Genomic DNA, 12,265 nt, shown 5'->3' with positions numbered 1-12,265 from the left:
CTTGGTCTTCCACCAACAAACGACTCATCACCTAACATTGGAAATGCTTCCTTTCCAAAACTTCATACAGGGTTAACCACTTCAAAACTAACTGAAAACAAAGTCCTACACAGACTGGGGAGTTGTTCAGTATAATCTGGGGAGTTCTAGTCAACATTTGGTACAAACTGTGAATTTTCATGTCCATGGTAAATGAACATCCCCCTAATATGGGGATCACCTGCACTTGGTCTTCCACCAACTCACGACTCATCCACCCTCTTTCCACCATATTTCACAAACTTCACAGCATAAAAAATAAACCAAATCATCAGTTAACAATAAATCTGACTAACTCAACTTCAAAAGCTCCATTGGGAGCTATTCTTCCAAAACATGGGAGTACAGGGAAAGCTTCAGTACAAAATCTTGTTTCTCATTTCTACAGACTGTAATCCATTCACACAAACATACATGGAAACATTTTTTTTATTCAAACAGAAATTCCACCAGTTCATTAACATCCAATTCAGTATACAGGGAAAATAATTGTCTAAATTTTGAACAATATTTATTACAATTGACATAAGCTGTATACATTCAAAATAACTTCTGACTACAAAATTCATTTACAATTTCCCACAATTGTCATCAATGACTGTTGTTTTCAAACTAATTTGCAATGAAAACCCAAACAACAGTTCATTCCTATTGCTAAATCAATCCAAAGTCGTGAAGCGTTTCAATTCTTCTGACGTTGTCCTCATCCATTATCCAAGCCCATATAAACTTCTTCCTAAAACCCTGCAACTCCTCCTGAAATGAACAATTTGTTATTTAAATACAATGTCATCACAAACATAATGACATATATACCAATTCATTATTTACCCTACATTTGTGTAGTCAGGCATGTTGTTGCCATCAAATTTCTCCTCTCCATCCCATATTTCAATAGCCTTCATCATGATTACACCACAATCATAACTGTTACAATTCAATCAAAACCACGCATTACTTTTATTAATAGAAACAACAATATTTCAACTAATATACCAATACTTGAACAAATGAGTAATGTAATATATATTTACGTGTTTGGTTGCACTGGGATTTTAGCTCGTTGAACCAATAAAGGACACTTCGCATCTTCATTACTATTCATCAACAGACCCCAAAGGCGTTGAATCTTTACAGCCTGTATTATACAAAAATATGCACATCTCAAATAAATATAAGCACATTTTTAGCACCCAGAAACAATAAAATCTGCAAACTTCAAAAACTTACAACGCTTCTATCAATCCAACAACGTCCTCTTATACTATTCTGCAGTGAGTCAATGACGAAGAACTCAAAGCTGCTGACCTTAAGAGCATAACACCACCAATGCTCACTGCTAATAACAGGGATGAATACCTACAAAATGATTCAACTATTTCAAACTAGTAACAACCACATACATAAACTACTTTTTTCCTTTTTCAAAGTTCACTTTACTCACCCAATCAGCATTCAATAGGTCTTGCAGCTGTACGAGATCATTCGGGAAATATGTTTGGTAATCCTGAAGTTGCCATACACGTTGATTTTTTGGTTTTCTCTTATAGTCGATCAGTATGTGTGACTTGGATAAAAAAAAAAATCATAAATAAACAGCCATGTCAATATGTCCAGTTATACCATCCAAAGAAATTAGCAAAGTACACGAATTTACCACAAAATTTGGACTGAATACCATCCTCTTTATGACTCCAGAGGATCTTTTCTCAAAATACATAAATATTGTTGCTGCACACATTACCGTCTACAAAACAGTAAACAACTTTAACATCATCTTGTTTACATTTCAAAATTGAATTAAAACATTAATTTGAATCAAGAGCATAATTACCATGTTGTCAACATATTGACGAGGCCCTAACGTGTTACAATCAGTGGTTGTCAACAATTGACCAATTATTTCGGACACATACCTGAAATATCAAGAATATAAAATTAGGTACTATTATCATGCATCAGTCATAACATGAACAACTTATTGTTATCTTACCTCATTTCAATGTCTCTTCGCGTCACTGTGTTGTACAACATATCCAAATCAACGCTTGTTCTTGGATCACCATTATAGCTTCGCAAAGGGACTACTACCTTCGGTTCAACTTGACCACCTTCATCATGATCACCTATGTCAATCAAAGGAGATGGATGACCTGAAGCTTTTTCATCATCATCACCTATGTCATCTGCACCTTCTTCATGTGAATGAGCAGAAGCTTCTTCATCTGCATTAGTTCCAAGTTCTTCATGTGCCTCACAACCTTCATGTGCAGGTCCTTCATTTGCAGCCCCTTCATGACCTTCACCTGGACATTCCTCATCAACATGTGTTTTAGAACCAGCTACTTCAGCTGCAGCTCCTCCATTTGCATGTCCTTCATTTGCAAGTCCTTCATCTGTACCTCCTTCAGTTGCAGAAAATACCTTTGCAGGTCCTTCATATGCAACTCCTTCATCTACAACTGCTTCCTTTGCTTCACCTGCAGTTGCATCATCAGCTGCTTCATTTGCTTCACCAAAACCTTCATCAGCAGCTTCACCTGAAAGTTCTGCAAGTGCACAATCTTCATCTGCTATTAAACACACAGGTCATTCAGGTTTTGGTTCAAACCAGGGAACTATGTATAAATTACAGAATAAATGGGAACAAAAAATAAATAAACATTGAATGACAAGTCAATAACTTAGAGGGAAAATATACTAAAAGAAAAATTGTTCTAAAAGGAAAAGGGCAAAAGAACCAGGTGTTAAGTGTTTCGCCTGGAACTTGTTGAGGTACAAAATCTTCCTTAACCTCACAATCAACCCCTTGGTTATCAACATATCCAAAGCTTCTCAACTTTCTAAGATCCTGCAGCTCCTTCCTCACAACAGCTATTTCATTCCTTATAGTTCTTATCCTCTGGTTATTTATTCTGATTTTGTCCACAGCTGCTAACTTGGAACCCTTGAAACTTCCATCTCCTTCCTTTTCAAGTGCTTCTCCTTCAGGGCTGCTACCTTCGGCCCTTCCAACCACATCCAAATTTAATGCTGCACGGATAATTGGATTTATACGATCTTCCGATGAAAGGTGCCAATCAAAATGTACCTATAACATCAAAAAACAGTTACATCAAGCAAATCACTACTCCATACATAACAAAATTAACAGAAACATGTCCAAAAAATTACTGACCTTGCCTTTCTTTAACAAAGCATCAATTTGTTCAATGTTATAATCGAACGAATGAAATCGCAAAATGCGCGGGAATACCCTGTGAGAAGAATGGGCATATAAACCAAGGCGTTCATACGCCCATAGCTACATTCAAAGTATTCATACCATTAGATAAAGTTCTAACCATAAACTTTTTTTAATAAAACAAGTAACTGAAATTTACTCATACCTGTAAAACAACCGCACACCCACTTATGCTCAAAGAATCTTCTATGTTTCTGGTAAGTATTTTCTTACTACATCTATTAAGACTATTTACAATGTATGTATGGAAGGAACTAGTCCAGTCATAATTACACAAATTATCTAACTCATCTAGAACTAAACAAGGCATGTTAGAAACATGCTTTGTCTTCCTAGGAAAAAAGAAAACCACTAAACAAATTAATATGTACAANCGACAAACATCATCCACATCAACATCATCATTAGCTACAAGCACATTAAACACCTTCAATAGCTCTTTCAATGATGTTTTTCTACAATTAGACAAATGTTCACCTACTTTACCCACAATTGAATCATCTAAAGGTACCTCCAGTCCACCCACCCCAAACCCTAAACTCATCACCACATCCTGCACATGAAAAGGAACCAAATGCTGCCTAACTCTAAAGGATTGATGGTGGGGAATCCATCTACGGACCAGGAGTTTCAACAAGTTAAGGTTCAGCTCTATAAAATCATGAATTCCCAAACAAATCTTAAATGGAGTTCTGAAAATGCGGTTTTTATGTGTCAATTTCAGTAACGAGTTCATTTGGATAATATATGAGGCATCCATCCAAGCCCTCATGCGCCACTGTTCAACATTTCAAATTTACCACAATCAATTCATAAATCAATGCTCAAAAACAACTAACAAAGCACAAAAATTCAAATTCTACTTACATTGCTTTTGCATGGTACCATTTTCAGTTGTACCGTCAATGAAATCTTAACCTATCATACATTACGAAAGGAGATAATATTAAGTTCAATGCACCTCATAAAAATAAAAGTTTAAGTCTTACATATTATAGCACAAACTGAATAATTAAGCCTAAGTATGCATCTAATCTCTATTCACTGTTTTATCCAAAAACAATGGATGAATGTAATTGGTCCAAAAAGCAGTGGAAATCAAAGTCTCTAAAAGGTTTCCAATTTAACATTTACCAATGCTCAAACCAAAAAATGCAAAGGAAGAATTCACCATGGAAGCCCTTTGTTGCAGATTTCACATATGAACCTGTTTGTGGCCATTAATGTGTTTGGTGATAAAGCTATTACTTCAGCACTTGGATCTGCACACACGTCAGTGCCAAAATGCTAATTAAACTATATATATGTACAAGTCTATATGCAGACATATCTATCTTTCTCTTAATAGTAGCTTAATGTGCAATTATATGTGCACTCAAAGCAAGATAATGATAATTATTATTCCAAGTTGTTTCAATGGATATTTAATTATGGGTGAAGAAAGAGACAAAAAACTACCAAGTCATGAGGTATAATTTGTAATAATAATGGAGTTGAAGCAGAAGAATGCAACATCTGATTCTTGGTTCACACGAAGATGAGAACAACGGAAAGAGAAAGATAGAATATATATAATTTAAACTAAAGCAACAAAACTCCAAGAACTCTCTCTCCTTGTCTCTTCCACACCCTTTCATTATTTTTTTGACGCATCCATATACAGAAAAAAAACAAACACATAAGAATACTCACACACAAACACATGGACAACAAGAGTTATTTGAGATATAAAAGCATGTATATATGTTCCTTTTATGTTTAAATTGTTGTGAAACAAAAAAACAAACGAAACAAGTAGTCAAACAAAGTCAACAGTGAACAACAATGATTGTAAAGCCCTTCAAGGCAATAATTAAGTTAGTTTCTTCCACTACTAATTACTCCCCAATAATTATTCATTTGGGTTATCAAAATTTGCCTTAAAACATACCCAAATCCTAGTCGCAGTTTCAAAGAAGGTCACTTCTAACAAATCAAGGCCTTATCTTAATTTCATGCTCCTTATCTATTCATATCTTAATAAAGCATGTCATCGTCCAGAAATTTGATGTTCACCTTTTGTGGGATATCATTTTCTTAATTTCATTGTATAAAAGCCCTTTTTTAGTAAAATGTAGTTTTTTTCCATGCCCTTCCTCAAAAGAAACTACCTTTATCACAATTTCCGCCACCCAAACAAACCCAAAGGAAGAATTCACCACAACATTCAATCAAACTAACGAACACAGAAGGGGATAAACAAAAACCACTCAAACCCATCAAAGAAAAAGTACAAACAGTAACATTTGGTTAAATATAAGTGATTGACTCCTCTAAATACAAAATTTCTACACACAATATCATGCTTCAGAGAACAAATTTCTTAAAAGGGAACACTGTGCACACCTTTGCCCTAGACTTCGCTTCAATCCACCTTCAACTTGTAACCTTTCAGAGTTTTGAACTTTCAGGGATTTGAACCACCGTTCACAACACCTAAACGAAAAAGAAACACACAATAAAGGCAATGAATCAAACAACTCAACGAACAAAAAAGACAACGAAAACACCTCTCCGTTCGAAACGTCTCCGTTCGACGGTTGCCGAAAAGTCAAACTTCGCCCAAGAGAATGCTTTCGATTTTTCAGAGACGAAAAAGGGTTGCGTTTTTCAGAGACTTGGGTTTTTGCTTCATTTGAGAGATGAGAGACTTGGGTTTTTCAAAGAGGAAACCAAATTCTGAGGAGAGCGTGAACACTATACCCCCATTTCCAGATTTCCAAAATGCCTTTACTAATACAATTAGACACGTTTTAAAAATTCAATGCACCAGCCAATGTGACAACGCCACCCGACGTTGTCAAAAACGTTGTCAACTATCATTGTCTAAATAACGTTTTCCATAGTTTTAATGTCAATACAAAGTTGTCATTTTTATCTTTTTTTTTTCTTTCTCTTCTATCTTTTTCTAATTACACCACGTTAATTAAATTGTCTTATTTAAATTAAAATTTTAAAGAGTTTTGAATTATTCTATCCAAATTTTCTTTATTCAAGCACAATATTAAGAAATTAATTTCTCTAAAAAAGAACGTAATAACGTGTTAAGTGAGAAATAATGTTAAATGTATCTAGATTTTTGTTTTCTTTTATTTTCCTTCAAGAAAAATTAACATGAATATAATTTAGTCAATATACTTTTGTACATGTATGAAAAAAAAAACTCTCCTATTAATATAATAATAGTTATACAAAAGACAACTCAACTTGACCCTCAAAGATTGAAAACATCATTCTCATCAATCAAAGTTATCTCACTACCATAGATTTTTCTAATGATAACAACTATAGATACTTGTAATGACTTTTTTTTTCTAAATTAAAGGTATCAAGTTATCACTAAAAGAACTACATTAACAATTAAAAAAGTAAAATACTTAATATAATGATATTTCATTCTTGAAGTGAAAATATAATAGAAAAATGCATGGTTTGATTGATTTGCATCCTTCCACACGAGACAATAACAATGGAAACCTAAACATTTGACAACACCCTTCTCCTATAGCTATGATATATAATCAATCACTTTATATATACTCTTAATTAAGATGGTAGTTTCTCAATGGCTTTAAATGCAATTCCACTAAGCAATAACATGTCTTTGTCATGAGCTGCAATAGAAGGATTTGTCTTTGCTGCATTCAATGCCCTTTCACAAGTTGAAGGTCCATCACTGGCAACTCCAGCATCATAACTTGCTGTTAGATCATCCTCACCCAATTCACCCAAAGCACTTTTGAATGATCCAATGACTCCATCATAGAGGGTAGTTGCACATTGTTTAAGGTCTGGTGAAGGCTCTGTTTTCATCAAATCTTTTAGGAATTTTTGGGTTTCTATGCCCTTTTTTAGGGCTAGCTTAAGGATGAGTTTTGTAAGCTCAGTGTTATCTTTAGCAGCAGCGATTTTAGGATCTTCCTTGAGAAGTTCAAGGCACCTTGCCTCGTTCTCCTTGGTTTCCTTGCATAAAGCTTCATGCAAGGTTAGTCCTAATGTTGGCAAAGGAGCATGAGAAACTATGATTAAGGAAAGAGAGAACAATACGATGGAAAAGGTTGAAAAATTCATTGTATTGTTATGGAGAAGAAAGTTAACTAATAAAGGTTCCTGTGATCTTTTGTGGAAAGAATGATTTCTTGTAATTGTTATGTGACCTTTTTATAATCAATTTGTAGTTTCGCATCTTGAGACTAATTTTAGTAATGTATATATATAATGATTGGTGTAGGTGAGGTGATATATAACATCTTTTTGCTATTTTTTGCTTGTTAATATGCTAGTCTTTTTTTTTTTTCATCCAATTATTGATGATGGTAGTAAGGAAAACGAGTTTTGATGTTTAACTATTTTTTTTTAGTGTTGTATCCGTAAAAAGGTACAAGCCCTTCTTTTATAAGGTGTGACATATTATTAGTTACCATTTATTAATAGTAATATCGAAGCTGAATGCTCCAAAATTTATTTAGCAAAACCTTACAATTGAAATATTAATTAATTAAAGTAATGTGTTGTCTTTGTTATGATGCATTTAGGACAATAAATTGTCCGAACTTGTTCCTATTTTAACATGTATTGAGTAGATATGGATGAGTATGAGTAATATTTAATTTTTTTTAACTGGATAATGATGGAATGAATGTGTATGTATTGGTTTTAATATTTATTATTATTCTCATTTAAATTATTATAGTATTTAATATATATATATATATATATATATATATATTAGTCTTTACATTTATAATTTCTTTATTTACACATTTTTTTCTCTTTTTTAATTATTTAGATTATCATAAAATCAATTCATATCTTCAAAATACTTTATCTCAACCATCTTGATCAATAATTTTGGAACAGTCAAAATAATATAATTAAAATTTATATGTTTAATTATTGTCACCAATACAATAAAAAATGTATATATGAAACTTCTCATGTGTAATTCTTTGAATAATAATTCTTCTATTCGAACAATTGAATCATTAGAATAATGCTTTACAATATGTGAAGAAGTTAAACGTGTGTTGTTTTCATCTAGAGGAGTAGCTTCCCTTTTATCACTTTTAAAAATTAAATATATATTTTTAGTGTCATCAATATACCTTTTTTTTTTTAAGAAAAAACAAAGTTTAAGAATAAAAAGTAATTTATCAAAATATAATAAAAAAATGATAGATATAATTACTAAAAGAAAAATTTATAATAATTAAGCAACAAATATAAAAAGAACTATAGAAAAAAATATAAAATTAGTATTTCACGGTCAAAACAAGAGTACTTTTTTCTTCTTTAATAATGGAACATAATATATGAGAAATGAGAACATAAAAATTATGACTTATAGTTTAATTTCCTTTTTTTTTTATAGAAAAGAAAAAACACTAGAGTGGTAGATGAGTACCTAAAGCTGTTAAAACGGGTAACCCAGTTTGACCCGGTCCGGCTCACCACGGGTTGGTCACTTAGTAAGCCAATCCAACTCGACTCGTTTATTAGCGAGCCAGAAAAATTCGAATCTGGCTCGACCCACCACGGGTTGGTGGGTGAACGGGTTGGCTCACTGGCCCACCTAATTATAATTTTTTCTTAAATAAAAAAAATTACAAAGTTTTTATAATTCAAACCTAAACAAGTTTCACTCCCAACTCTTACTTCCAACATGGATGTTTAATTATTTTTGAAAATAGAGAACCTAAATAATATTTTCATGCAAAAAAATAATAAATACTTTTTTATAAAATTAAAATTAAATTATAATAAAATAAATTTAGGTAGGTGGGTTGGTGGGCCAACCTGGCCCACTACGGGTTCAATCCGCATGAGCCGGGTTTAAATGAGTCAGGTTGAAATCTGATCTTTATAGAAAAAAGGGGGTTACTCCCTGTACCTCCCCAATTCCAACCCCCACCCCCCCATTCCATTTTTGCCCTTTGCTTTATTTTTTCTATTCCAATTTTATCCTTTAGCAAAAATTTATATTTAGAAATAAAATTTTATAATTTTATTCTCTCACCCCACAAAACCAATTTATTCGTTTTTTTTTATTCTCTCACTCCTCATCTGTGTTACTGCTGCCCAACTCTCATATATAATGCTTCTTCTGTTCCTTTCAACTATCTTTAGTAGAGTTGTGGCCAAATTTTTCCAAGAAAGGTTCTTGGATTTTTGATGCCAAGTCTGGCACCCCTAGACTACCTTTTCTTTATTTTTTGGGTGTGTTTTTGTTGCTCCTTTGGTGTTTTGAAATGTAGAAGCATTTGTTGCCCCTGTTGTTTGATATTAGGTGTCAATCCCTTCATAAGTGGTAAACTCTTCTCTTTTCACCCACGAAAAAACTAGTGTTCCTCACCCTTCCTAGCTCCATTATTGTCAATGGCATCCTCTTCTTTTTGCTCCCAATTACTTGAATTTTCTCCTCCACCTTCTTGATATCTTGCAGCAGGTCCTCTCTTGCCCTGTAAACATACTCAACTGGGTTGTTCTTTGACATCACTGCTTTACCCCCAGGCCTCAACAATTCTTCCCTTTTCTTTACTTTTTTGACATTCCCACCACAACCTACCACTTTATCTCCACTAAAAACAACAACTTTTGCAATTTTACTTGGAGAAACAAGAGTCACAACCTTCCCATCATGGTCTTCACCTGTTGTATTTTCCCTACCAAAATTTGTCACATTATCCACCCTTATAGCAGCAACTTCTACAATTTTCTCAGCCACTGTTACACCAATGTCTCCATCATAGTTTTCGTCATTGCCTTCTTCTTCACATATCTTTTCTTCCCTCATCTCTTGCCCTTTAATTCTTGCAAAGCAATCAACACTCAAAACAACAATTTCTGACCCTATACTCCCTAATGTGATGGTAAAAATATCCCCCTCACAGTATTGGACAATCCCTTCCTTTATGATGTTATCTATTTCTCATCCATCTAAAAGCTTCTTGGCTTTCTTGATGTCTAGCATATTATCTTGCACAACATTCTTACCTGTTTCTCCCTCTTTCTTTCCCTTCCTGACATATTTTTTACTTCTTTCTAGGCCAATTTTGTGATTCTTGGATTTCTGCAACATTTCTTTTATTTCTTAGATATTTCTTCTCCATTATGCTAGCTCCCTTTCTTGTATGTTGGCCCACCTCTTCATAGAATCCATCCTTCCCTCTAGGGCATTCATTCTTCCATCCATCATGCTTCTCTCCCAATGATTCGACACTCCTCTCCTAAGGAAATCCGACAGTCCTCTCCCGTTCGTATCCAGCAGTCCCCTCCCAAGCGAATCCGACAAGTCGAACCAATTTGTTAAGTTTCTGGATATGAAACCTAACTAGAACAACCTCTTACACACTCACAACAAGCAAAAGAACAATGAAAGAATGAGTTTCTGTTATTCAATGCAATATAGTTCTCTGTAATATGAATACTTGGGAGCCTAATCCCCCTCCATAGGACAAATGTTCTTGTCTATACTCAAATGAATACCAAAAACAAACATATACCATATACAGAACACGCACCCTACTTATAAAATTTCTCTTCCCTTTCCCACTATCTAACTGTCAAATCACTCTTCCCTTCTGACTGCCCTCTCATCTCCTCTTCCTTCTATCCTAAATCCATTATATCCTCTTACCTTATATCCTATCACATTTACTCTCTTAAACTCTTTTATGTTTCAGAGTTAGTATTGTTTTTTTTTTTTTATATAAGTTTGAGCTTAAATTAGAAATTTATTTTCTCAAAATAATTATTTTTTATTTATTTTTGTATTAAGAAAAATAATAAAAAATATACTTATATTTCAACCCTTATTCTTTTAATAATAAATTAATTTTTATATAATTATAATATAACAAAAAAAGTTTACATATATTATGTTGAATATAAATTTCCTAAATAACATGAAAAAAAATGGTTACATGTGAAGAAAAAAGATAGTTTGAATAAATTTTTTTCTAAAAATTTCTTACGAGAGTCAGATAAAGATTTTGAAACATGTTTACAAATTTTTCATAAAAGTTTTTATAATCAAGAGTAGACTATATATGAACAATAAAATAAAATAGTGAACATTTGGTTTATATTAGTTCATTTCAATGTAGACTACATTTAACTCTTCTTTGTAACCTACAAATATTCATCACAACATATTGCAAGTATTGTTGGCTACTGTTGGAAAATGAATGACTTAGTTTCAACACCAGAGGGAGGGCGGGGTGAAATTGGTGAGGTTAAAAAATCAGAGTTTTTTTCAAATCTTTTTTGCAAAGTATAAACCTTTCAAAAATTTCTTGAATCTCAAGGAAAAAGATAAATCAGTGCAACGGAAAAATAAAGTTGACTACGCATAAAGTAAAGTTGACTTAAAGTAAAGAGTTCAGGGATAAAGAAAATCAAACACAATTTTTATACTGGTTTGACCAAACTGCCTACATCCAGTGTCCTTCCTACACTCGAAAGAAAATGCACTATAATGGTCAATGTTTTAACAAAAGGTTGTTATAGAGACCTCCACGTCAAAATATAAAACACCTCTCTAACCTCTAACCAAAATATAGGCACACAACACCCAAAGAAAGCAACAAGATATCCCCTCTCCTGCAGTCTTTGTCAACTTTGAACAACCTCAAAGTTATCCCAGAACGCAGCACGTCCTCTTCTTGCAGTCACAACAGGGCAACCACAATCTTTCAAAGATTAAGAGAAGTAGATGATCAATATCGAGTACACCTCAATTGTGCAGTTTGATCAAGCTTTTCTTTCAGCACAACCTTGTTCTTCAAACAATTATCCAAGAAATATCTCCACGGTCTTCGAGCATTTTCACAGAGATCACAATCTGAAACAATAAAATGAAATTGTTAGAATAACCAAAGTTCCTGTGAATTACAGAATCACGTCTATTTATAGTTTTCTATAAAACAGACGCTCTTGTAGTCG

General features: G+C 33.3%; 1 protein-coding gene and 1 long non-coding RNA gene across 2 annotated transcripts; both read right to left on the bottom strand.

The window, feature by feature from the left end:
• Positions 1 to 587: 587 nt before the first annotated feature.
• Positions 588 to 1,111, bottom strand: LOC111241304. Its single transcript, XR_002667277.1, has 3 exons — positions 1,074 to 1,111; positions 876 to 966; positions 588 to 795 (listed from the first exon to the last, which is right to left on the bottom strand). It is a non-coding gene; the product is annotated as an uncharacterized LOC111241304 (long non-coding RNA).
• A 484-nt stretch (positions 1,112 to 1,595) lies between these two features.
• LOC111241503 lies at positions 1,596 to 4,365 on the bottom strand. The gene is made up of 5 exons (XM_022780067.1): positions 4,151 to 4,365; positions 3,218 to 3,343; positions 2,800 to 3,130; positions 2,033 to 2,609; positions 1,596 to 1,955 (listed from the first exon to the last, which is right to left on the bottom strand). Exons 1-5 carry the CDS (start codon positions 4,169 to 4,171, stop codon positions 1,829 to 1,831), a joined length of 1,182 nt encoding a protein of 393 aa, XP_022635788.1. The 5' UTR covers positions 4,172 to 4,365; the 3' UTR covers positions 1,596 to 1,828.
• Positions 4,366 to 12,265: the final 7,900 nt, after the last annotated feature.

This window comes from Vigna radiata, chromosome 1, assembly GCF_000741045.1.
Source record: "Vigna radiata var. radiata cultivar VC1973A chromosome 1, Vradiata_ver6, whole genome shotgun sequence".
In the NCBI taxonomy this organism is placed as follows: Eukaryota; Viridiplantae; Streptophyta; class Magnoliopsida; order Fabales; family Fabaceae; genus Vigna; species Vigna radiata.
The sequence above is the reverse complement of the archived record's forward strand: the minus strand, read 5'-3'. Positions and strand labels throughout refer to the sequence as shown.

Bases quoted from the DNA above. Each gene is read 5' to 3' on its own strand.
- LOC111241503 (XM_022780067.1), bottom strand. From the start codon at position 4,171: ATGGTACCATGCAAAAGCAAT. The intron at 3,344-4,150 runs GTAAGTAGAATT...CTTTGAATGTAG, and splicing joins TGGTACCATGCAAAAGCAAT to CTATGGGCGTATGAACGCCT. The intron at 1,956-2,032 runs GTAAGATAACAA...TTGATATTTCAG, and splicing joins CGAAGAGACATTGAAATGAG to GTATGTGTCCGAAATAATTG.